Raw genomic sequence first — 27,504 nt, 5'->3', positions numbered from 1 at the left:
CCGGTGGCCGCTGGTGTTATTGCACTGCATTGCATTGCTGCTGGGTCAGCTGATGTTTGTGACCACTCCCACCATCCTTTATAAGGTCACCTGGTGCTTCAGCTGACTGTTGGTTATACAGGTCCTTTGGATACCAACCTTGCTGGAAAAGGAGCTTGCTGAGTGCTGTTGTTCTTCAGCTAAAGACTCATTCCTGGTGCCTTACTCTGCTGTGCAGTGCATTGCAGCAGAGAAAGCTAAGTGTGGTGTTATTGTTTCTTTGTCCCTTTGTAGTTTGTGCATTCACCTTTTGGTATCGTGTTCCCCTCAATATTGTTTATTTGCTTTGTGGTGCTGTTTTCTCTGTTCACCTCCTGGGGTGGGGGTTGGGAGTTTAGTTCAGGGTTTAACAGGAGACAGTTACAGGTCGGTGACTTGGGCCTCCCCACCATCAAGGGTACCCCCAGGTTAAGGAAAGACAGGGCTTCCCCTAGCCTGAGGGGCAGTTCAGGGGCCCAGATTCCTCATCTCCTGTTTTCCTATTTTTGCATCGTAACAAGGGCCACGACCTAGTCTCGAGGGACGCAGCTTCGTCAGGGGAAGTTTTTATTTTTGTGCATTTGTTTCTTTCTTTAATAAATTATTTTTGTATTTTTTGCTATTCAGTTTGTATTTTTTTGGGCGTGCGCCCTATTTGCATAGCTTTCTTTCTCTTGTTGTTTTTCCATGATGTTTTTGCTATGCATTGAGCTGCACCCCTTTATATGTTCATTATAATTATGGTAGTCGCCCAGTTGTGGTGCTCCCTAACTCTCTAAATATTCCCTAGTCTAGAGGGAGAACTACCATCCTTCTGGAAGTGTGCAGGATCATCCTCAAAAAGGATATCCGCTGGGCTGGAAATGAGGAGAACTTGTCTAAGTGTAGCTGCCAGCCCAGGTGAGAGGGTATCACAAGTGATATAGACGACTCAGTCCTGGAAGGGCGGCTAGACAGTCGACCAAACAGGGCAGGACGAGCACGCCTCTAGGGTGCAAGAGAAACATGACATCCGCCATGACCCGTGTGAACACACTGGGTGCGGAAGCAAGGCCGAAGGACAAGGTTGTGAGTTGAAAATGCTGTTCACGAATGGAAAGGCGAAGGAATTTTTGAAGAGGTTAAGCATCCCGAATGTCGATGGATGCCGGAAACTGCACCTTTTTCTGTTGAAGTAATGGCTGAGCGGAGGAACTCAATCCGAAGGAGGACCATGTCAAAGGTTGTTAGAAGATTGAGGTCCAGGGTCGGTCTTACTTTTCGTTCCCCTTTTTGGAACCAAGATCCCTTAGATCTAGACTGTGCTGGACAACCCTTATACAATCCTTTGTCAGTCTCTCGCTCAAAAGATTTGATTGGCCAGTTGTTACTGGTGTGAATCAAAGTAGTTAAGGTCTCCCGCCAGGAGACCATTGCTCTAGCAATCCATGCGGCGGCTAGGGAGGATAGAGCGCTGAACCCGAAGCTGCAAGGCGAAATGAACCAGATTTGTTATCTGACAGTCCGTGGTATTTTTAATAGATGACCCCTCGGGTAGGGATACTGGTAGGCATACCACAGGAGATTCTACCCGGTTAATCTGCCCCATGGCAGAATGTGCGGCTGCATCCAACAGGTCATAGTCTCTTGCCATCGCCGCTCTCTTTTGGCGGTGCAGAGATAAAAATTAGGAACCCTCGATCCATCAACCTCTTAACAGGGAAGTGGAGAGGAATTGTCCGCCTTCTTGCATCATCCGCTAAATAGTGGTGATGCAGAGAGGGGTGCTCGTATGCCAAAAAGGGTGCCTCTGTACATCCGCAGAGTTCAGGTCCCCGGGTGGACAGGACAGGTAGTCTGGCGTTAGACCTGGATGCAGAAGAGGAAACATGGAGGTGACACTCAGTGTGCTCGTCTGTTGATGGTGTGGGGAGATCGGTGCCCTTTAGAGGACCCGTCGCCCTTAAAAATCAGGCCAGGCATGGCATCCCACGTAGAGGCTTCTGTCCAGTGAATCGCTTATCCGAACTGAATGGCAAATGCTCTACGAGGGAGTTTAGTCTCCTTATGAGGGACACTGCGTAGTCTAGAGCAGAACCAGAGTCTTCGTCAATGTACCGAGATTGGTTACTCTTCTCTGAAGCTCTGGCAAGTTCAGGCAATATCCAATCCATATTCAGAGCCTTGTTGTCATCAAATCATTGGTGAGGGAGCAGGAAACTAAAACTTACGTTTTCTAGATGCCTGTATGTTTCTAGACACCTGTAAGTTTCTAGAATACTTGCTGCCCCTGCTAGCTGACGGCTCCCATGTAGGATAGGGACCATGTATATAAGTCCTGCGAGCCACAGAGGGTACACGGAGGGATTCAATCTCTTGGTCAGAGAACCATGGATTGCGGTCCACTGAGGGGAACTAGAGGATAAGCTGGGGTCGGCGGCGGAGGGCTCCTCGGATTGATCATGCGCCCTTAAGACCAGGGAATACTGGTCATGCCCTTTAAGACCAGGGAATACTGGTCATACGCCTTTAAGACCAGGGAATACTGGTCATGCGTCCTTACGACCAGGCGCCTTTAAGAACAGAGAATACTGGTCATGCTCCTTTAAGACCAGGGAATACTGGTTATGCGCCTTTAAGACCAGAGAATACTGGACATGCGCTTTAAAAGATCAAGGAATACTTGTCATATGCCTTTAAGACCAGGGATTACTGGCCGTGTGCCTTTAAGACCAGGGACTACTGGTCGTGTGCCTTTAAGACCAGGTACTTTCTTACCCAGGTACTGATGTTTAATGCAAAAATACTGTCACCCCAGTGTGAGCTGGCCGGGTGGACCAAAATGGCCACCGGGAGTTGCAGAGTTGATAAAATCTCGCAGAGAGCGAGAAGCGCCAATTCGGGGGTCGGAACCACGGACACAATGTTGAATAGGCCCAAGCCGGGGCCTAAATTTCTGTAGCCGGCGGGCGACACCAGCGGGGCGTTCCAGGCAAGACTTCCAGGATGCGGCCTACACATCGGCCGATGCCAGGGCCTAAATTTTTGCAGCCGGCCGGAGCGTTACCTCAGAGATGTGGGCCACAGGAAAGTGGCTGAGACTGATTGTCTGGATATCCTCTGAAGATGGATCCACTCACCATCAGTGCACGTCCCGGCATGGAGCCGCCGCGGATGTGGGTTTCAGCGCTGTTCTGTGCAGCGTGGACGGTGCAGGGATAAACCTCAATCCATCATCCCTTTGTTAGGGAGGTGGAGAGGAACCGTCCGCCTCCTTGTGCCATCCGCTTTCACAGTGGTGGGACAGTGGGGGCTGCTCGGACGCCATAGAGAGGGCCTCAGTACATCCATGGAATTCAGTCCGGGTGGACAGGGCCAGTTGTCCGGCATTAGGCCTGGCTCCAGGAGAGGATACATGGAGGCGACACTCCATGTGGTTGCCTGCTGCTGGTGTGGGGAGATCGGGACCATGAAGGAACCGTCGCCCCTGAAGTGAGCTCAGGCATGGCTTCCCACGTCGCAGGAGAGGGTGCGGGGAGGTACACTCGCCATGCTCGCCTGTTGATGGTTCGGGGGAGATCAGAACCTTGAAAGGAACAGTCGCCCCCTTCACTCCGTTAATTAAAAAATAAAAATTTACAGAAAAGTAAAAAATAAAATAGAAACGTTGGGGTCTGAAACAGACCCGTGTGCCTCCTACAGACACTAAGCAAGAACTGGTTAGCTGAGAGCCAGCAGGAGGGTGTATACTGCAGGGGAGGAGCTAACTTTCTTTGTATCACTTAGTGTCAGCCTCCTAGTGGCAGCAGCATACACCCCACGGTCTGTGTCCCCCAATGAGACGAAGGAGAAAAGGCGGAGGACACCGACACCCTCCAACATAGTCTCACCTGCTGCTCTGTGTTACGGTGACCTTCACTCCACTCACACTCCTCGTCGTGGCAATAGACATGGTGGAGGAGTGTTTTTTTTTTTTGTTTTTTTTTAAGAGCGGCACCTTTAAGCCAATCCAACCTCTCTTCCCCTTTATCCTCCCTTCTTTTGAAGTGCACTCTGTCAAAATTCTACTCTCCCGCCAAGTGGCCATCCTCTTGTATACCGAACGACAACTCAGCCCCACCACTGCCTTTATTGACAACTTCTCCACCTGGCTTCAACACTTTCTCTATGTGGACATTTCCAACATCATCATGAGTGACTTCAACATCCCCACTAAAAGTCACCAGTTGGCAGCCCCCAAACTCCTGTCGCTCGCTACATCCTTTGGTCCTACTCAGTGGTCTTCCACAGCCACCCACAGCTACTGACGGACATATATTTAGCGCAGTGAATATTCATTTCTCTGAAACGGCAAGCACACGTTTTAGCCACAGCAGCCGGCTCCTGCCTCCCGTGACCCGCTGCTCTTCCATCTTCTGGACACTCACTCGAGTATAAGCCGAGGGGGGCGTTTTCGCCATTAAAAAAAAAAAATGTGCTAAAAAACCTCGGCTTATACTTCAGTATATACGGTAAATCAAAGTTTGTTTTTTTTTTTTCTCGACACTTTACTGAAACCAGAAAAACCTTTAACCCCTTCATGACCTATGACATATACAGTGCAGACCAAAAGTTTGGACACACCTCATTTAAAGATTTTTCTGTATTTTCATGACTATTAAAATTGTACATTCACACATGTGGAATTATATGCTTAACAAAAAAGTGTGAAACAACTGAAATAATGTCTTATATTCTAAGTTCTTCAAAGTAGCCACCTTTCGCTTTGATGACTGCTTTACACACTCTTGGCATTCTCTTGATGAGCTTCAAGAGGTAGTCACTGGGAATGGTTTTCACTTCACAGGTGTGCCCTGTCAGGTTTAATAAGTGGGATTTCTTGCCTTATAAATGGGGTTGGGACCATCAGTTGTGTTGTGCAGAAGTCTGGTGGATACACAGCTGATAGTCCTACTTAATAGACTGTTAGAATTTGTATTATGGCAAGAAAAAAGCAGCTAAGTAAAGAAAAACGAGTGGCCCTTATTACTTTAAGAAATGAAGGTCAGTCAGTCCGAAAAATTGGGAAAACTTTGAAAGTGTCCCCAAGTGCAGTGGCAAAAACAATCAAGCGCTACAAAGAAACTGGCTCACATGAGGACCGCCCTAGGAAAGGAAGACCAAGAGTCACCTCTGCTTCTGAGGATAAGTTTATCCGAGTCACCAGCCTCAGAAATCGCAGGTTAACAGCAGCTCAGATTAGAGACCAGGTCAATGCCACACAGAGTTCTAGCAGCAGACACATCTCTACAACAACTGTTAAGAGGAGACTTTGTGCAGCAGGCTTTCATGGTAAAATAGCTGCTAGGAAACCACTGCTAAGGACAGGCAACAAGCAGAAGAGACTTGTTTGGGCTAAAGAACCCAAGGAATGGACATTAGACCAGTGGAAATCTGTGCTTTGGTCTAATGAGTCCAAATTGGATTCCAACCACCATGTCTTTGTGCGACGCAGAAAAGGTGAACGGATGGACTCTATATGCCTGGTTCCCACCGTGAAGCATGGAGGAGGAGGTGTGATGGTGTGGGAGTGCTTTGCTCGTGACACTGTTGGGGATTTATTCAAAATTGAAGGCATACTGAACCAGCATGGCTACCACAGCATCTTGCAGCGGCATGCTATTCCATCCGGTTTGTGTTTAGTTGGACCATCATTTATTTTTCAACAGGACAACGACCCCAAACTCACCTCCGGGCTGTGTAAGGGCTATTTGACCAAGGGGAGAGTGATGGGGTGCAATGCCAGATGACCTGGCCTCCACAGCCACCAGACCTGAACCCAATCGAGATGGTTTGGGGTGAGCTGGACCGCAGAGTGAAGGCAAAAGGGCCAACAAGGGCTAAGCATCTCTGGGAACTCCTTCAAGATTGTTGGAAGACCATTCCCGGTGACTACCTCTTGAAGCTCATCAAGAGAATGCCAAGAGTGTGCAAATCAGTCATCAAAGCAAAAGGTGGCTACTTTGAAGAATCTAGAATATAAGACATAATTTCAGTTGTTTCACACTTTTTTGTTAAGTATATAATTCAACATGTGTTAATTCATTGTTTTGATGCCTTCAGTGTGAATGTACAATTTTCATAGTCATGAAAATACAGAAAAATCTTTAAATAAGAAGATGTGTCCAAACTTTTGGTCTGTACTGTACATGTCAAAAAACCCTGAAAAAAACAAATGTGGAATTGCCCTTTTTTTGTAATTCACCATACCATATGGTAAAATCAATGCTGCTGCTCCAAAGTACAACTTGTCCTGTAAAAACAAGCCCTCACACGTCCATATCGACAGAAAAATAAAAATGTTATAGCTCTGGAACAAAAGCACATCCAGCCTAGAGGATAATATTAAAAATTAATTTATTTAAATCATAGCTTAAAAAATTCAGCAGAGCAGCAGGAGCACAAATCCAAACCCAACACCTATCAGGATACTACAAACCACAGAAAAGCATTCCCATGCTTAGGTAAGAATGTTAGCCAACATATCTGACTAGAGATGCTAGGACAAAATGAGAAGCGTCACAGTGCAATAAGGCGAAAGGTAAAGGAAGAAAAATAGTGGATCTCACCCAACTGAGGTGCAAAAACTGAAAACCCCAAGGTTGTGAAGAGGGCTAAATGGAATCTGTCACCTCATTTTACCGCTATAAACTGCGGCTGCCATTAGAGGCTTACCTACAGCGATCTGTAATGCTGTAGATAAGCCCACAATGTAACCTGAAAGATAAGAAAAAACAGATTACTTAACGGTAATGCTCTTTTTTAGAGCCATGACAGCACTCACAGAGAGAGGGGATCCGCTCCTAGGAACAGGAAACCCTATGGAGAGATAAAAGGGGTGGTTCCCCTCGCTCATAGTTGGGTTTCAGAGAGGAACCGCCCACCAGTTTTAGTAGGCTATCCAATATTTCTATCTGTATTTACTTAACTATATACAACTAAACAAATGAGCTATTCACCCCTACAAGTGAACTATGCATAACTACTATTAGAGAGGGAAGTAAGTGGGTGCTGTCATGGCTCTATAAAAAAGCATGACCGGTAAGTAATCTGTTTTTTTCTCCTTGCCACGACAGCACCGTCCAAGAGATTTTCAGAGACAATCACCTGGGGGGTCACAGTTTTGAGAACTGATCTACCAAAAACTAAGTCAGTAGAGGAAGACAAGTCCAGTCTGTAGTGACTGTAAAAGGTGGAAGGTGAAGACCAAGTTGCGGTCTTACATACTAGTTCAATTGGGAAATCTGCCCTTTCAGCCCGGGATGACGCTACAGCTCGAGCGGAGTGGGCTTTCACGCCTTCAAGTGGATTCTCCCCTTTCGATGAGTAAGCCAGACAAATTGCGTCTCAAATCCACCGAGATAACGTGCCCTTCGTGATTCCAGATCCCTTCTTATTGCCCTGGAAGGAAACAGAGACCTGCTCTTCCTCCAGGGGCTAGTTCTATCTAAATAAGTTATTGTAGCCCTTCTCACATCTAGTGTATGATATTTTTCTTCTTCTTCCAGATTTGTGGGGTTATTATAGAAAGAAGCAAGGAAGATTTCTTGTCACCTATGGAATCTAGTGGATACTTTAGGTAAGTAAGAAGGGTCTGTTTTTAGGACTATTTTATCTTGAAGTATTGACAGAAAGGGGGATCTATTGACAGTGCCTGAATGTCACTTACTCTTCTTGCTGACACTAGGGCAACCAATAAGGGAAACATTCTATCGGGGCTGAATGTAGTGGCTCGAATAGGACTTCCGTCAAAGCTTCTAAGACTAAGTTGAGGTCCCAAGGAGGTATCTGGGGAATCTGTACAGACTCTGTCCTCTGACATGCTGAAATAAAACGAGCTACCCATTTGTCCCCTGCAATATTGTGACTATATAAGGCCCTTAGAGCAGATATTTGTACTTTTAAAGTATTGACTGAAAGGCTTAACTCACACCCTTTCTGTAGGAACTCTAAAATAGCAGGAATGGGAACTTCTTTGGAAAGACCTATTGAGTGGAAACTAAGAAATTTCCTCCATAATCTTACATAAATTTTTGTGGTGGCCGTTTTCCTGCTTTGTACATGGGTATCAATTAGATTCTCTGAGAAGCCTGTCAGTCTTAGTAATTGCCTCTCAAATTCCAGGCTGTCAGCCGTAAGACCTTCACGTGAGGGTGGTAGAAGGGGCTCCGAGACAGGAGATCCTGATCTTCCGGGAGAATCCACGGATCTGAGACCGACATGGCTCTGAGCCAAGAGAACTATGGCCTCTTGGGCCAAAATGGGGCTATTAGGATCACATTCGCCCTTTCCTCCCTTGTTTTCCTGATGACTACTGGTAGGATTATCATCGGAGGGAATGCATATGCCCGGTGAAATATCCATGGGACTTGGAGGGATTCGAGAATATTCGGGTTGTCTGTCATATATAATGAAGCAAACTTTTCGACTTGTCTGTTGTTCCTTGTTGCAAAAAGGTCTATTTCTGGTGTGCCCCACCTTTCTGTTATTATGAAGATGCGACGGTTGAGTACCCATTCTCCTTGGTGCAAGGTCTGACGGCTGAAGAAATCTGGTTTGGAGTGGTTCACTTCCCTGACATGCAGAGCTGACAAGGATAGGAGATGTTTCTCGGCTATTGTTAGGATCTTGTCTGCTATAGACATGAGAGCTCCTAATCTTGTTCCTCCTTGATTTATATACTCCACAGATGTCATGTCTGACAATAATCTTGTGTGTGTTCCTTGCAACTGCGGAAGAAATTTACATATGGCATGATAGATGGCCTTCAATTCCCTTACATTTGAGGAATCATTTGCTTCGCTAAATGACCATTGCCCCTGAACTATATGTTCTCCTAGGTGCGCTCCCCAACCTCTAGGACAGGCATCTGTGAAAATTATCTTTGAAGGTTTAGTAACCCAAGGAATCCCTCTTATGAGATGGTCTAGCTCTAGCCACCAGGTTAGAGATTCAATTACTTCCGCTGATAGAGATATAAAACTTCCTAAATAACCCTGTAGTCTCTTTTTCCTGCAGTATGGCATACTGTAGCTGTCTAGTATGGAACTGAGCCCATGGGACTGCTGGAATACATGAAGTAAAAGAACCAAGAAGGGACATGCCCTGCCTAAGGGATATTTTAGGGTTGTTGACCACTGGTCGTACTTTATTGTCAGTTTTTTTGCTTCTGGAAGGAGGCACCTCTGACTTACGGAGTCTAGAAGAAGGCCCAGGAATGTTTGGCAGGTTACCGGGCACAATTTGGATTTCTCCCAATTGATTAACCATCCCAATTTCTGTAAAGATGAGATTACATTAACTAGACATTGCTGACACTGTTGCATTATTTCCTATCACCAGTAGGTCCATCTAGGTATGGGACTATAAGAGTGTCCTTTAACCTTAAATATGACATCACCTCTGACATCAATTTGGTGAAGACTCTGACTCTGGGAGCCACTGACAGCCCGAAAGGCATTGCTGTATACTGGAAGTGACAGATTTGACCTTCCATCATGAACGCCACACGGAGGTATTGTTGATGCTCGATATACATTGGTAGATGGTAATACGCATCTTTGAGGTTGAGGACCGCCATAAAGCGCCTGGGAAACAGAAGTTTTATAGTAGATCGGATAGACTCCATCTTGAAGGTCTGGTTTTCTAAAAAGACATTCAATTTCTTTAGATTTATTATGGTCCAATATGAACCATCTGGTTTAGGAACCAAAAATAAAAGGGGAGTAGAACCCCTTCCCCCTTTGATTTGACGGAACTTCTGTTAGAACCCGTTCAGACAATAGATTCCTTATTTCCAGCTCCAAAAACCCCTGTTGAGATTGGGATTTTAGAGAAGTCAATAGGAAGGTGTCCGGAGGAACTCGGGCAAATCTTAACTTTAAGCCTGATGTTACAAGGCTAATGGCCCCCGAGTTGGATGTTATCCCTGTCCATTGTCGGCAAAAAAAGGACAGCCTACCACCCACTGGTAGGTCTGTTTTAACATGGTTTATCTTCCATTCTAAATGGACGTTGACCAAAGAATGAACCTTTTTGCTTGGTTTCTCTGTGGGCCCAGCGGTCCTTGTTCCTAAAGTCCTCTTGTTACATACAGGTTTCCAAAAGGCTCTCCTATTGGATGGAATGTAATTATTAGGAAACCCCTTTTTTCTCTCACTTGCTTTGGTGAGAATCTCATCCAATTTTGTACCACCCTGGCATGGTAGGCTGCAGAGTTTGGATTTGGTCTGCGCATCTCCTTTCCAACCCTTTAACCAAAGTGCTCGGCAAGTTGCGTTCGTCAATCCTGCTCACTTGGCTGCTAGGCGAATAGAGTCGGCTGAGGAATCCGCCAAGAAGGCTGTGGTGCCTCTAATCAGAGGGATGGAGGATATTAATTTACTCTGGAAAGGGTGCCTTTTATGCCTTCTTCCAGATCATTTAACCAAACTAACATGGATCTTGCTGTACATGTAGCTGATATAGCCGGTTTAAATGCCCCTGCACATGATTCCCAAGATAGTCAGCTTTATTATCTAGAGGGTCTCGTAAGGAACCTGATTCCTCTACTGGTAATAAGGATCTTTTTGATGTGGACACTACAGCTGCATCTACCTTTGGGACTTTTGCCCATGTAGATAGATCCTCGTCATTAAAGGGATAACGTCTCTTGGATGTTTAAGGTAAACCTTTTTGCCCCGACTCGCCCATTCTTTTTTGACCGATCCTTTAATTGAGGGAATCACACAAAATGTTGGTCTTTTCCTCTTGGATAGACCTGCGAACATGATATCCTGAGGGGTTTTGGGATCTCTAGTGTCCTTAAGACCCATGGTCTCCCGAACTGACCTAACAAGATTATCAATGCTTTCAGTTGGAAAACATGAATCTTGTTCTCCTTCTGAGGAAGGGGATCCTTTGAAGAAGTCTGAGCCTCTATCATCACTATCCGAGGTATGGTCTGATCTCGGTGAGTCATATTTTTTATTGGACTTTACGCCCGAAATGCTACCTGAACCTTTTAAGGCCTGCAATTCCTCCTTAATCATTAGCCCGATATCTTCTGTTCTTATAGAGGATTCTTCATGTAGGGTGTTTTCAATGCACGTATGACACATCCTTATGGAGTAGCTATCCGGAAGGGGCTGAGAACACAGAGCGCATTGTTTGTGCTTAGATTTTTCAGCTCTTTTTGCCTAGGGTATATAGAAGAAAAAATGAGCCGATCAGCTTAATAGGTGGGAATAACACTCACCCAGTGAAGCTTTCTGTCAAGGTGGTACCGGTTGAAGAGGAGGCGAGGGCACAGGCTGTGATGTGGACCGACCGAATCCTTTGTCCTTAGCACTCTTTGTGGAGGACCTGCTCTGTTTAGAGCGTCCCCTGCTGCTTCTGTGGCTGCTGTGCCTGGGGAAGTACAGCAGAGTCCTTAGGGGATGCCATGTTGCATGTTGTTGTTTCCCCGCCGGTGTTTTTATGCTGAAAGCCACCATCCCCCCCAGAAGTACTCGCTACTTCCAGGTTACGGCTGCACTGTGCGTGCCAGCGCAGCATTGCTGCTTCTGTGCTTCTGGTACCCCCGGAAGCTCGGATCACTTCAGTAGCGAGTGTAGTCAACCCCCCCACCCCCCCGGCAGGCAACGAGCGTTCCAATCCTCGCACTCTCCATGAGCCAGGCAACTCCCCGGATCCTGGCCTCACGGTGTCCTGCCATCGGAGGGGGGAGCTGAAGACTGGACCCCCGAAGCTGGAGCCGTTGCCGTTCTCAGAGTAACCGCACAAGTGGCATCCAGGCCAGGTATCCTCTTCTCTCCACAGGTTCCTTAGGAACAGAAAACCAACTGTGGGAGTGAGGGGGACCGTCCCTTTTATCTCTCCGTAGGGTTTCCTGTTCCTAGGGAAGGATCACCTCTCTCGGTAGGTGCTCTCGTGGCGAGGAGAAAAAACAAGTTAGATTATACTCACCCAGGGGCGGTCCGGTGTGGTCCAGGTCCGATGGGCATTGCATGTCCGGGTCCGGCGCCTCCCATCTTCATGCGATGACGTCCTCTTCCTTGCTTCTGTCGCGGCTCCTGCACAGGCGTACTGATTTGTCCTGTTGAGGGCAGCGTAAAGCAATCCAGTGCGCAGGTGCAGTACTTTGTTCTGCCCTCAACAGGGCAAAAAAAAAATACGCCTGCATAGGAGCTGTTACAGAAGCAAGGAAGAAGACATCATCGCTTGAAGATGGGAGGCGCCAGACCCAGACTTGCGAGGCCCATCTGACCAGGACCACACCGGACGAGTATAATCTAACTTGTTTTTCTTATCTTTCAGGATACATCGGGGGCTTATCAACAGAATTACAGAATGCTGTAGACAAGCCCCTGATGGTGGTGGCCGCAGTTTATAGCGGCAAAATGAGGTGACAGATTCCTTTTAAGGAATACTTAAAAATATCAGCCAAATCTGACCTCCACAGCAATATTTTTTAAAAATATACCATTAGATGTGCACCGATTTCAACATAGCTATGTAGAAAATGTATTTCACAATATTTTTTCCAACCACACACGTACTCGTGGTATTTTTAGTGTTTATGACCCCATTTAACTTCTATCTCATCAGATGAGCCAACATGCTCTTCTAAATGGGAATCGGTGCTAAATCACTTCTTCTTGATTCTATGTTGGCATAAGGCCATTAAATCAACTAAATCTGTTTCCAAAGGTGTCAGACACTGGGAAGTGTCTCATAAGATTCTCATTCGCTGGTACTTAATCCTTGTGCACTAGGCAGAAATCATCAGTCATTACCCTGATATATGCTAGAGAGGCTGTGTGTTAGAGGGTATTACAATAATTTAATAATATATAATAATTTAGAAGACACATTTTTCTCACAAGCCCACCTTTGCATCAACAAATCATGCAAAATTACTTTCCTCTCCGTCCATCAAGAAAACCAGCAATGTAACATTTTTAAAAAAAAATTGTATGTGCTACACCAAGAAGTCATTGAAAGGCCAGCAAGCAGAAGGAAACTGGAAACTCTTTCCTAAGGCTATGTGCTCACTGAGTTTTCGAGGACTTATTCGGAGTGGGTCTTCCTAACAACTTGCCTCAAAACGCCTATTCATTTCTATTGTAAAACCGCTTTGTTGTCCATATGTTCAGTGTTTTGAGCAGTTTTCTTCTGGTTCAGGTGTTGAAAAACATCTGGTAGGGAAACAAAGTGCATATCACTTCTCTGAATCGGCTCCTGATGGAACATGCTCCAAACCGGCATTGTCTAGTTGGAAGCCTGCAAAGACCTCAGTGTGCACATACCCCAAGGATACAGGCTAGTTGGGTTTTTGAGTCACACAGGTTATTATTGTAATTTGTAAGCTACCACATTTTTACTCCCCACTATCTCACACCGGTACAGACACATCCGTTAACTTGGTTCCCATCACTTTTAGTCTTACACTCCATCCCATCTTTGTCTCATTTAGGTATCATGCAGACGTTCATGCAAATAGGTCCGAGCATGGACTGCTAATGCACAGACTTGCCACTGCTCTGCCGACCAAAGCGTGACAGCTTCATATATTTCTACGAGGCTGTGGCAGTCAGGTCAGAAGAGCTTTGGCCAGTCTGTGCATTAGCAGTCCATGCTTGGGCAGATTTACCCGGAAGTCTGCATGAGCCCTTAAACTCACTGGGTAACTGCTCTACCTTGGCCCTTGTACCACATACATAGCCTAACTCGGACATCCAGATGCCAATGTTTCATTTTCTGTAAATCCTTGATATTCATGCTTTTTGTTCCCGATTACTTCTCTTTTAGGTTTACCCCTGACACTCAAGTTGGAAATGTATTTTATTAGATTAATTGATAGCCTCTGCTTGGCAGATTCAAGTTTAAAGGAATGTGTCACTGCTAAAAATGTTTTTTTACCTGTAGATATAGTGGTAATCTGAAGGAAAATAGAATTTAAACCATCCGTAGCAGGCTTAGTGGGCAAAAGCTACACACAGTGTTTCTACTTGAAGACTGTGGATGTGAAGGGACATTATATACTGTATATTTAGAAATAAAAGTAGATTGCAATTTCAACCTTCAACCTTTTAAAAACATCAACCATGTTATAACTTGGCCCCCCTGAAGAGGTAATTTAATGCGAAACAGTGGCTTATGTAATTTAGTGGGTACTATAGGAGTTTTACAACATGGGTATGAAACTGTTCTATTTTATTTGGTTACACTTTTGTACTACCCAAATTGTCAAATAATGTGGGTAGATATATCTGAGCTTGCACTTTATTTATAGACTAGATGGTGGCCCGATTCTAACGCATCGGGTATTCTAGAATATGCATGTCCCTGTAGTATATTGCACAGCCCACGTAGTATATTGGCCAGTCACGTAGTATATTGGCCAGTCACGTAGTATGCACCATATCCCTGTTAAAAAAAAAACAAAAAAAAAGAATTAAAATAAAAAATAGTTACATACTCACCTTCCAGAGCCCTCAGATCGAAACGGCAGGTTACCGATGCTCCTCACGCGCTCCGGTCTGAAGAGTGCATTGCGGTCTCGCGAGATGATGACATAGCGGTCTCGCGACACCGCACTTCATCATCTCGCGAGACCGCAATGCATGGAGTGGTCACCGGGGCGTCGCGAGGAGCATCGGTAACCGGCCGCTTCGATCCAAGGGCTGTTATTTTTAACATTAGATCTTTTTACTATTCATACTGCATAAGCAGCATGAATAGTAAAAAGTTGGTTACACAGGGTTAATAGCAGCGTTAACCGAGTGCGTTACACCGCGGCGGTCAACGCTGCCAGTGACCCTGTGTGAGCGCTGACTGGAGGGGAGTACGGAGCGGGCACTGACTGCGGGGAGGAAGGAGCGGCCATTAATTCCGCCGGACTGTGGCCGTCGCTGATTGGTTGCGGCAGTCATGACAGGCAGCTGGCAAGACCAATCAGCGACTTGGATTCCATGACAGAGGCCGCGACCAATGAATATTCGTGAGACAGACAGACGGAAGTGACCCTTAGACAATAATATAGTAGATTATACCGCTCCAATGTTGCAAGCTCACAGCTTACCTTTTTGACTACTTTTGTGTATATGGCAAAGAGATTTGGTTTTAACTATATGTAATTAATAAAGTGTTACTTTTATCTCACATTTAGGGCAGATAATGCTTTAGTTTGATGATTCCTCAATATTTTTTGGAGTTATGGATGATACTTTACCAGTGATTGGAAGGGCACTATGTGATATAATTGTCTGAAAGTGTCCAGCTCCTTTGTGAAACATGCTATTATACCATGCTAAAACCTTTACATTGGATCTTTTTTTATCTTACACATTGTAGATGGTATTTCACACAGAATTATGTGGAACGAAACACTTACCTGGGGGTTAGTTGTAACATAGAAACCAGACACACCGGCTTTCTCTAAGGTATTTTGCTGGTCTATAACTTTTTGGTCTAATTCTAGAACGATCTTTTCATCCATCATTCGTTGTTCCTCTCGGATTCTCTGTTCAAGAGCCTAAGAACATAAATAATAATGAAATACAGATAAAAGGCATCTAAAAAGCATGTTTTCCAGGTTCCTCTTAAAGGGAACCTGTCACCCCGAAAATCGCGGGTGAGGTAATCCCACCGGCATCAGGGGCTTATCTGCAGCATTCTGTAATGCTGTAGAGAAGCCCCCGATGTTACCTGAAAAAGGAGAAAAACCGGTTTTTACGTACCGGTAATAGGATTTTACCGAGCCACGACAGCACCCCTACGAGAGAGAGGGGATCCGCCCACCTTCCGGACAGGAACCTACAGATTTTAAAGGGGCGGTCCCCCTCACCACTCCAGTTTGTGTTTCAGAGTATAAGGGACACCGCCATTGAGTTAGTACATAAACATATATACTTAAACATTACTAAATACCATCACCTACTAAAGAGTGATTTTTTAACAAGCACACTTTCCCCAAAGGGTGCAGAAACCAGTGAATAACTACGGGGGGGAATGTGCGGGTGCTGTCGTGGCTCCGTAAAATCCTATTACCGGTACGTAAAAACCGGTTTTCCTATCGCCACGACAGCACCCCTACGAGAGATTTTCAAAGATCAATCACCTGGGAGGGACTACAGCACTAAGTACTGTACGGCCAAAAACTAAATTGGCCTCTGAAGATAAATCAAGGCGATAATGTCTATAAAAGGTGGAAGGAGATGACCAAGTTGCCGCCTTACATATTACGTCTATGGAGACGTCCGCTCTTTCCGCCCAGGATGAGGCCATGGCTCGAGTGGAGTGGGCCCTGATGCCATCTGGTGGTGTCTGGCCTTTAGCAGTATAAGCAAGATATATGGCATCTCTTATCCATCTGGCGATAGACGCTTTAGTTACACTCGCCCCTTTCCTTGGATTCTGAAAGGAAACAAACAGAGCCCTACTCTGCCTCCATGGTTCTGTTCTATGTAGGTACTCTAATAGAGTTCTTCTGACATCTAACATGTGATATTTCTGCTCGTCAGCTGAATTCGGACTGTCACAGAAAGATGGTAAAATTATTTCCTGACTTCTATGAAATTTGGAAGCTACTTTTGGTAGGTATGCTGGGTCTGGTTTTAATACTACCCTATCCTGAAAGACCATTAAATAAGGAGGGTCTATCGACAAAGCTTGTAAGTCACTCACTCTCCTAGCAGAGGTCAGGGCTACTAGGAAGGCTGTTTTTAAAGTTAAATTTTTAATGGAGACAATCATTGGCTCAAAGGGGGCTTCTGTTAAGGCGTCTAAAACCAAATTTAGATCACATGGTGGTAATCTAGGAATATACACTGGTTTACTACGTTCAGTGGCCCTGATAAATCGGGAAACCCATCTATTTCCCGCCACATCACTGTTATATAACGCTCCCAAAGCTGATACTTGGACTCTAAGGGTATTTACCGCCAAGCCCAATTCTCGGCCTTTCTGTAAAAACTCCAGAATAGCCGGAATTGGAACCTTGCCAGAAAAGGGATTTTGGTAGAAGGCAAGGAACTTTTTCCAAGTTTTAGCATAGATTTTAGTGGTGACTTCTTTCCGACTATTTAAAAGGGTAGATATGAGAGCCTCTGAAAACCCTCTTCTCCTCAATAACTCCCTCTCAAATTCCACGCCGTCAGATGCAGGGATTCCACATTGGGGTAACTGAATGGACCCTGAGAAAGAAGCTCCGGGCTGGTCGGCAGTACCCAGGGGTCGGACACAGACATTGCCCTGAGTAACGAGAACCATGCCCTCCTGGGCCAAAAGGGGGCAATCAGGATCACTCTCGCCCTGTCCTCCCTGATCTTCCTGAGGACTAACAGGATCAGACACATTGGAGGGAACGCGTAAGCTAGAGGAAAATTCCAGTGTATTTGAAGGGAGTCTATTATACAGGGCTTGTCCGCCACCCGAAGAGAAGCGAACTTCCTGGTCTGCCTGTTCTCTCTCGTTGCGAATAGATCGATTACGGGCAATCCCCACAGGTCCACTATTTGTCTGAACACCCGTCGATCTAGAACCCATTCTCCCTGACGTAGAGAATGACGGCTGAGGTAATCTGCCTCTGTGTTGAGCTCTCCCCGAATGTGCACAGCTGATAGAGAGCGAAAGTGGGCTTCGGCTATTTCGAGTATGTCTGTGGCGGTGTTCATTAGGGATCTTGACCTTGTACCCCCTTGATGGTTGAGATACGCCACTACTGTTGTGTTGTCTGTCTGGACTCTTACATCAAGAAGAAAAAAAAAAAAAAAAAAAAAAAAAAAAGCGCACATAGAGTAATACCTTCAGGTGTCGCAATCACGTGGACCCCCACAAAACAGACTCACCTGGTCTGGTTGTGACAGGTCACAACTCCCTTGGATCAGCACGTATGGTCGCAGCAAGCTCCCGGCAAGCAGAACAAATCCACATGGAGAGAAGTAGAACCGGAGAATAGAAGCCGCGCAGACCACAATAAAGGTATCAGAGTTACACACACACTGTTTATTAGCCTACGCGTTTCGTGGCCAACAGGCCACTTCATCAGGGCATCCTGATGAAGTGGCCTGTTGGCCACGAAACGCGTAGGCTAATAAACAGAGTGTGTGTGTAACTCTGATACCTTTATTGTGGTCTGCGCGGCTTCTATTCTCCGGTTCTACTTCTCTCCATGTGGATTTGGACTCTTACATGTGAATCCTGCAGAGATGGAAGCAACCTGAGTAAGGCCTTCTTCACTGCCGTGAGCTCTTTCCAGTTTGAGGACTCTTGAGCCTCTAAGAGAGACCATTGCCCTTGAGTCCAGACATCTCCTATATGAGCTCCCCAACCTATTGGACTGGCATCGGTTGTGACCGTGTTGTTTGGTACTACACTCCAGCGTACTCCTTTCCCTAAATGTCTTCTGTTTAACCACCATCTCAGACTGTGTAGAGTGGCGGTGGACAACCTGAGTCTTCCGCCTAATTGCCCTTGAAGACTTCTCTCTGTATCCAAGACTTGGGCCTGTAACACTCGAGTGTGGAATTGAGCCCACTGGACGGCTGGTATGCAGGACGTTAGAGATCCCAGAAGGGACATAGCGTCTCTTAAAGTCAGATCTGGCTTCCTTGTTACCGTACTGACTTTGTGCACAATCCTCTGCTTTTTCTCTTCCGGAAGGAAACATTGTTGCACTTCCGAATCCAGCAGAATACCTAGGAAAGTCTGAGTTGTTGATGGGTCGAGTCTTGACTTCTCCATATTGACTATCCAACCCAAGTCCTGTAAGGAAGATATTACATGATTTAGGAGAGTACTGCACTGGCAAAAGGAATTCCCCACTACCAGGAAGTCATCCAAGTAGGGTATAATTAACGTATCCTGTTCTCTGACATAGGCCATTACTTCTGCCATGACTTTAGTAAACACCCTCGGTGCCATAGATAGACCAAAGGGCATTGCAGCAAACTGAAAGTGTCTGACCTGGTCGTTTAAGCGCACCGCCATTCTGAGGAATTGTTGATGATCCTGGTGAATGGGCAGATGGTAATACGCATCTTTTAAATCCAGGACTGTCATATAACATCTGGGAAAGAAGTTTAGTTGCCGTTTTAATCGATTCCATCTTAAAGGCATGATACTCTAGATGTTTGTTTAATCTCCGTAAGTTTATGATGGTTCTAAAGGATCCATCTGGCTTGGAGATTAAAAATAAAGGGGAATAGAACCCTTTCCCCTGTTGATGTTTTGGAACCTCCACTATGACTTTCTTCCGTTTTAACATTTGGACCTCTTTTTCAAGGGCCTTTTGTTGGTCTAAGGAATCAGGGGCAGTCAAGATATAAAATTCAGAAGGTCTTTCCCGGAACTCTAATTTTAACCCTGAATTGATTATACCCAGAACCCAATTGCTCGAAGTTATTTTGGCCCACTGAGCATAAAAGAATTTTAACCTGCCCCCTACTGGAAGATCTCTATTAACGATAGTTTCTTCTTCTTCTTGAGGAAGATGACGAAGCATTAAAGTCCGAACCTTTCTTTTTTGGGTCTGATGGTTCCCAGTCTCGGTTGTGGTAAGGTCTTCGGTATTGGAAGCGTCTCCTGAAGGTATTCCTAAAGGTAGGATTGAAAGCTTTAGGAAAACCTTTCTTCCTATCCTCAGCCTTAGCTAGGATATCATCCAATACCGGGCCAAACAGGTACTCACCCCTACACGGTATTGTACACAGTTTAGCTTTCGCCTGGGCATCCCCTTTCCAGGTCTTAAGCCATAGGGCTCGGCGAGCAGCGTTTGAGAGGCCTGCTGATCTTGCCGCCAATTTTAAAGAATCCACTGACGCGTCCGCTAAATACGCCACCCCTTCACGTATTTGCGACAGTGAGTTCAACATCTTGTCTCTGGGCACCTTGGACTTCAGCTGTTCTTCCAGTTGGGATATCCACACCATGACGGATCTAACCGTACACGTGCTAGAGATAGCAGGTTTAAACGCCCCTGCAGTTGATTCCCAAACTTTCCTCAAAAACATGTCCGCCTTCCTATCTGATGGATCTTTCAGAAGGCCCACGTCCTCCAGCGGCAAGGTACCGGCTTTAGATGTAGAAGCCACCGCTGCATCCACTTTTGGGACTTTCATCCACTCTGCCAGCTCATTATCTTCAAAGGGATACCTTCTTTTAGCTGATGACGGAAGGAAACCCTTATCCTGCTTATCCCATTCTCTCTTTATAAGAGTCTTAACCGTATCCACCACCGGGAACACCTTACGACTCCTCTGGCACAAGCCCGCAAACATTATGTCCTGTGCAGACCTTGGTTCCTTGCTCTCTGCAACACCCATGGTAGCTCGGACTCCTTTAACTAACATGTCCATGTTGTCCACCGAGAAGCAAGGCCTTCCCTCTTCATCTGAGGAGGATGGAGATGAGGAGCGGGAACATTCCCCTTCTTGCAGGGACAGACTAGATCCTGGCGATATGTCCCTGCCCGACCTTTCCTGGCGGCTGCCTCTAAGGGAATAGCTAATTTCCTCCCTGATGACCACTCTAAGGTCTGATGACCGAAGGGGAGCTTCCTCTTCTAAGGTCTGAGATATGCAAGCCTGACACAGCCTTTTGGTATAACTGTCAGGCATTGGTGTCATGCATAGAGCACATTGCTTGTGCTTAGATTTTGTGGTCTTTTTTCCCTAAAACAAAGCACAAATAACAGACCATATCAGCACAAGGTGTCTGATTTAACACTCACCATAAGGCTGATCCTGTGAATACCGATTCTGGAGGAGTAGGATCCAAATGTGACGCTGGGGCGCTCGCACGCTGCTGCCCCCGTACCACGCTGCTGCTGCTTCTCCTTGAGCGGCCGCTACCGCTCTTACTGCGCTGTTCCGTTCCCTCTCCATGAGGGTGCTCGGCGTCCCCTACTGAGGACATGGTTGCGCGCCTCCTACCCTAGGCGTCGCTCTTTTACAGCGCTGCAGCGCTCCTCCCCCGGCTTACCCCGGAAGCGTACCAAATACTTCCGGGTTCACCAGCGCCGGTGTGGACGCTGCACACCGCGCTCAACCGCGGACCAGGACGGCACTGCCCAACTCCTGGGACGCGCTCCTCACGGCCAGACGAGGGGGGTCTGCACGCAGGACATCCCCGACGCTGCTTCCGAGCCCCCGATTCCGCCGTTCCTAACAGATACCGCGTGGAGGCATGGAGGCCCGGGTAAGACTGCTGCTGCAGGCTCCCGCCGTCCGGACAGGAACCCAAACTGGAGTGGTGAGGGGGACCGCCCCTTTAAATTCTGTAGGTTCCTGTCCGGAAGGTGGGCGGATCCCCTCTCTCGTAGGGGTGCTGTCGTGGCGATAGGAAAAGACGTTATATTATACTCACCCAGGGGCGGTCCCGCTGCTGGTCAGGTAGGATGGGCGTCTCTGGTCCGCTCCGGCGCCTCCCATCTTCTTTCCATGACGTCCTCTTCTGATCTTCAGCCACGGCTCCGGTGCAGGCGTACTTTGCTCTGCCCTCTTGAGGGCAGAGGATAGTACTGCAGTGCGCAGGCGCCGGAAAGGTCAGAGGCCCGGCGCCTGCGCACTGCAGTACTTTGTCTGCCCTCAACAGGGCAGAGCAAAGTACGCCTGCGCCGGAGCCGTGGCTGAAGATCAGAAGAGGACGTCATGGAAAGAAGATAGGAGGCGCCGGAGCGGACCGGAGACGCCCATCCGACCTGACCAGCAGCGGGACCTCCCCTGGGTGAGTATAATGTAACGTCTTTTTCTCCTTTTTCAGGTAACATCGGGGGCTTATCTACAGCATTACAGAATGCTGCAGATAAGCCCCTGATGCCGGTGGGATTACCTCACCCGCGATTTTCGGGGTGACAGGTTCCCTTTAATTAAGTCCACAGTGGGCTTGCACTATGTAAAAGAATATCAGCCTGGCCTACCAGTGCTGACTCTCCACCACAGCTCACAGTCTTTTGCACCATTTGACTATTTGCCAATTCACTGGGCTCTCAGGTCTTGTGTCATCTACATCAGCATGCCCACTGACCCAAGTCCCGAGATTGTGCCATTACCGCTGCTATCATGTCAATATAGACCACAGATAGCAATGAGATGCCAGAGGGTAAGGCTGATTGATTTTATTTTATGTAGAAGATGCTTGTATAGGGAAAAGTAAGTGAAACCTGGAAAACAACTTAACCTCAGATTAAATAAGTCATAGAAATAACATTTCTGGTGTTAAATGTACGATTCTGTATCAATGCACTAATCGACTGAGTCGGGATGACTTGTAATATTTTGCAGCTCATAGACAAAGATAATGTCATTTTCTGGAAAATAAGAGTTCCATTCTAGGAAAACCATCCTCAGCAAATCAGTGCAGGAAAATGCTCTGCTCCACTTCATTGTTCACCAGGCACCGCTTCTAGTAGCAGATGAGCCTGATACTAACCCTCACTTCCATTCACTTACATCTGGACTTAGTCACCCAGCGCTATGATGTCAGGTACAACTTCTAGTGGAAGCAGGTTGTGCTTGCAAAACAATGAAGGAAAGTGGCACTTAAAAGCCATCACATCAGCAGGAATGAAGAGTCAGACTCCCTCCAATCAAGGACCTAAGATGGAACCAAAGCCTAGGCCATCAACTAACTCACTGCAGTAGAACAGATCAGGTTGTGGTAGTGGGCACAGATTTATAAAACAGGATGCTAAAAACTACTTACTGGTTTAGAGTCTAGCCATGGCACTAAAGCAGCATCTCAGAAGACTAATGATCCTGTTGTATGCCCACAGAATATGACATGAAATGAGAATGGGTTTACTGTTCTATACAGGTCCTTCTCAAAAAATTAGCATATAGTGTTAAATTTCATTATTTACCATAATGTAATGATTACAATTAAACTTTCATATATTATAGATTCATTATCCACCAACTGAAATATGTCAGGTCTTTTATTGTTTTAATACTGATGATTTTGGCATACAACTCCTGATAACCCAAAAAACCTGTCTCAATAATTTAGCATATTTCACCCATCCAATCAAATAAAAGTGTTTTTTAATAACAAACAAAAAAACCAACAAATAATAATGTTCAGTTATGCACTCAATACTTGGTCGGGAATCCTTTGGCAGAAATGACTGCTTCAATGAGGCGTGGCATGGAGGCAATCAGCCTGTGACACTGCTGAGATGTTATGGAGGCCCAGGATGCTTCAATAGCGGCCTTAAGCTCATCCAGAGTGTTGGGTCTTGCGTCTCTCAACTTTCTCTTCACAATATCCCACAGATTCTCTATGGGGTTCAGGTCAGGAGAGTTGGCAGGCCAATTGAGCACATTAATACCATGGTCAGTAAACCATTTACCAGTGGTTTTGGCACTGTGAGCAGGTGCCAGGTCGTGCTGAAAAATGAAATCTTCATCTCCATAAAGCATTTCAGCCGATGGAAGCATGAAGTGCTCCAAAATCTCCTGATAGCTAGCTGCATTGACCCTGCCCTTGATGAAACACAGTGGACCAACACCAGCAGCTGACATGGCACCCCACACCATCACTGACTGTGGGTACTTGACACTGGACTTCAGGCATTTCGGCATTTCCTTCTCCCCAGTCTTCCTCCAGACTCTGGCACCTTGATTTCCGAATGACATGCAAAATTTGCTTTCATCAGAAAAAAGTACTTGGGACCACTTAGCAACATTCCAGTGCTGCTTCTCTGTAGCCCAGGTCAGGCGCCTCTGCCGCTGTTTATGGTTCAAAAGTGGCTTTACCTGGGGAATGCGGCACCTGTAGCCCATTTCCTGCACACGCCTGTGCACGGTGGCTCTGGATGTTTCCACACCAGACTCAGTCCACTGCTTCCTCAGGTTCCCCAAGGTCTGGAATCGGTCCTTCTCCACAATCTTCCTCAGGGTCCGGTCTCCTCTTCTCGTTGTACAGCGTTTTCTGCCACATTGTTTCCTTCCAACAGACTTACCATTGAGGTGCCTTGATACAGCACTCTGGGAACAGCCTATTTGTTGAGAAATTTCTTTCTGGGTCTTACCCTCTTGCTTGAGGGTGTTAATGATGGCCTTCTTGACATCTGTCAGGTCGCTAGTCTTACCCATGATGGGGGTTTTGAGTAATGAACCAGGCAGGGAGTTTATAAAAGCCTCAGGTATCTTTTGCATGTGTTTAGAGTTAATTAGTTGATTCAGAAGATTAGGGTAATAGGTCGTTTAGAGAACCTTTTCTTGATATGCTAATTTATTGAGACATGTTTTTTGGGTTATCAGGAGTTGTATGCCAAAATCATCAGTATTAAAACAATAAAAGACCTGACAAATTTCAGTTGGTGGATAATGAATCTATAATATATGAAAGTTTAATTGTAATCATTACATTATGGTAAATAATGAAATTTAACACTATATGCTAATTTTTTGAGAAGGACCTGTATTCTATAATGGCTATACATGCTCATTACACAAATATCAAGCACAGCAAGAAACAGCGACTCAAATACAAGAATGCCAGACACTGGATGTCCTGACTCCACAACCAGCTGTAATCTCGCCCTTCTAAAACTAGGCTCAGCCGTCTCTTCTTGAGATTTCTTTATTCTTCAGTGCAGTTCACAGTTTCCTATTTAATGAGTCTTGAGGACACAGCGTGAAAGATGTAATTTTACTGCAAATTAATTTGGTTTAGGATGTGAAATGAACAGATTATGGATGGGAGCCTGTTCATCAGCACTTAATCATGTCACATTACAGCTGACCTCCTAAGTATGTTGTAATCTCCCTTACAATCAATTGTGGACTACCAGGAAACGCAGAATTAAGAATGCTGTAATTTCCATGAATTTCTGCCTCTTCTCAGGGCCATAGTCCTCCACAGACCACTGTGTGTGACTGATAATGGCAACCCATACATTCACAATTAGATTTGTAGTCGAGCTCTGGATACTTTTATGCTTACTTAAGATAGGCTACCAATATGTGATTAGTGGAGACCATGGATAAGGGTCCATTCATACTGCATGACTATCATGCATGAGCGATTCTTAGGAATGTTCATTTTCAGATAATCGTGCAGTCTAAATAGGCTGCCAATCACCCGATGAGAACAATGGCAGCCTATGCACCCCCGATATCTACTATATAATTGTCTAAGGGTCACTTCCGTCTGTCTGTCTGTCACAGATATTCATTGGTCGCGGCCTGTGTCATGGAATCCAAGTCGCTGATTGGTCGTGGCAAAACGCCCACGACCAATCAGTGACGGGCGCCGTCCAACGGTAACATGGCCGCTCCTTCCTCCCCGCAGTCAGTGCCCGCTCCATACGCCCCTCCAGTCAGCCCTCACACAGGGTTAATGGCAGTGCTAATGGACCACGTTATGCCGCGGTGTAACGCACTCCATTAACGCAGCTATTAACCCTGTGTGACCAACATTTTTTTACTATTGATGCTGCCTATGCAGCATCAATAGTAAAAAGATATACCGTAATGTTAAAAAAAAAAAAATTAAAAAAATCATATATATATATTTCCCGCTCCTTGCGACGCTCCGGTTACGTTCCATGCATTGCGATCTCGCGAGATGATGATGTAGCGGTGTCGCGAGACCGCTACGTCATCATCTCGCGAGACCTCAATGCACTCTTGAGACCGGAGCGCACAAGGAGCGTCGGTAACCACTTCCTGGATCCAGGGGCCAACGGAAGGTGAGTATATAACTTTTTTATTTTAATTCTTTTTTTTTTTTTTTTTTACAGGGATATGATGCCCACATTGCTATATACGTGGGCTGGGCATTATACTACGTGGCTGGGCAGTGTACTACTCGGGCTGCGCAATATACAACGCGGGCTGTGCAATATACGTGGCCTGCAGAATGTACTACGTGGCCTGCGCAATATACAACGCGGGCTGCGCAATATACGTGGCCTGCGCAATGTACCGCGTGGGCTGCGCAATGTACCGCGTGGGCTGCGCAATGTACCGCGTGGGCTGCGCAATGTACCGCGTGGGCTGCGCAATGTACCGCGTGGGCTGCGCAATGTACCGCGTGGGCTGCGCAATACACTACGCATACATTCTAGAATACCCGATGCGTTAGAATCGAGCTACCATCTAGTACACTTTATAGTGGCCACAGATATTGTGGGTCAGCTACCATTAAAGGGAATGTGAGCTGAATGGAAGTACCTGGGGAAGGCCACTATTTAGTGTGTGGCACTGTGCTGAACCACCTCTAAACACTAACTCCAGCTGCCACCAGAGCTGAATTGTCAGATCCCCACTAATCTGATATTGATGACCTATCATTAGGATCATCTGTATTATGTATAATCTTTAAGTTTATTGTTCACATTGGGTGGACACGCTGGCGATTTCCTGTAAGTGAATATGTTAAAGCTCATTCACTTGCTGCGTGAAAAAAAAAAAGTGAATTTAAAAATGGCAGCATATCAATTGTTTTCTGCAGTGGACCCATCTGCAATGAAATCTGCAGGTAAAGCAGAACATAGGTTATCTGACATCCCGTGTGCTCAGCACTGTACTGACCTCTAGCTCCCTCTGCTGGGTGGATTGTAGTACAGACATATTGTGCGCTTTACATGACTGCTGAGCCTCCTTATGCTTCTTGAGGAGATCCTGCTTTAACACTTTACAAAGAGAAAAAGAGGCATAATGTTATATAGGCACAAAAAATGTATTTGTAATTTATGCAGTAATGAGTGGAATATCAAAACTTAATTTACGTTAGTTCTCATTAAATGCAGGATAAATAAAGAGCATGCCCACCATACCCAGAGTGCAGCAGCTCTAAATGCAGGAAATAAAAGACTACAGGCCTGGGTGCCCCAGCATAAAAGAATCAGTGACATATAGGTTAGGTCATGGTTGTGAATAGAGTTGAGCAAATTTTTGAAAATTCGGTTAGGGTAACGATCGGCAGCGAAAATATTGAATTTGCAATGCTCGCCGAACGTCATGGGAGTCAACGGGAGTTGAAATGACCGAATATGTTCGGACCCGATCTTCAAACATAAATTTGGCATGAATAGGGCACCAATACAGCAAATTCAGATTTGGAAATCATTTCCGAACAAATTTGCTCATCTCTAGTTGTGAATATCAGTATGTACAACTCCAAACACTGTCATCTTAGTAGTGGTTCTCAGACTATACACATAAAATCTCTATTTATTGGTATCCACTAAAATAAATACAAAAAGATAAAAAATCCAAAGGAAAAAAATGACAATCCAGAGTGGTATAAGACACTGGTTATGAAAGGAGAGGGCCGTCACCCTATTCTGTCCCCACTTGCCAGCGGAGGTTGGCATCCTCTTGAACGCAAATATCACCCCCGCTCCACAACGGCTCTCCCTATAGGTCCCTATAACACCCTATTGTGATGACATTGTAGGGACAGACCACAAGCCGCTTTTCAGAAAACGAGCATCAAAAATACCTGAAATTCAAATAGGAGTAGGACCACCTATAT

The 27,504-nt window shown here is 45.8% G+C and overlaps 1 protein-coding gene across 2 annotated transcripts in view; it reads right to left on the bottom strand.

The window, feature by feature from the left end:
* Positions 1-27,504, bottom strand: part of DGCR6 (DiGeorge syndrome critical region gene 6) — a 59,114-nt gene that overhangs the window by 19,875 nt on the left and 11,735 nt on the right. Inside the window, exons 3-4 of one of the 2 annotated variants that reach the window (XM_069758549.1) lie at positions 26,559-26,659; positions 15,413-15,553 (exon numbers count right to left, since the gene is read on the bottom strand). In XM_069758549.1, coding sequence (XP_069614650.1) covers positions 15,413-15,553; positions 26,559-26,659 — 242 coding nt within the window. Of the gene's footprint in view, positions 1-15,412; positions 15,554-16,256; positions 17,967-26,558; positions 26,660-27,504 lie in introns of those variants that run through there. The other variant, XM_069758540.1, reaches the window with a different exon arrangement.

This window comes from Ranitomeya imitator, chromosome 1, assembly GCF_032444005.1.
Source record: "Ranitomeya imitator isolate aRanImi1 chromosome 1, aRanImi1.pri, whole genome shotgun sequence".
NCBI classification, from domain to species: Eukaryota; Metazoa; Chordata; class Amphibia; order Anura; family Dendrobatidae; genus Ranitomeya; species Ranitomeya imitator.
The sequence above is the reverse complement of the archived record's forward strand: the minus strand, read 5'-3'. Positions and strand labels throughout refer to the sequence as shown.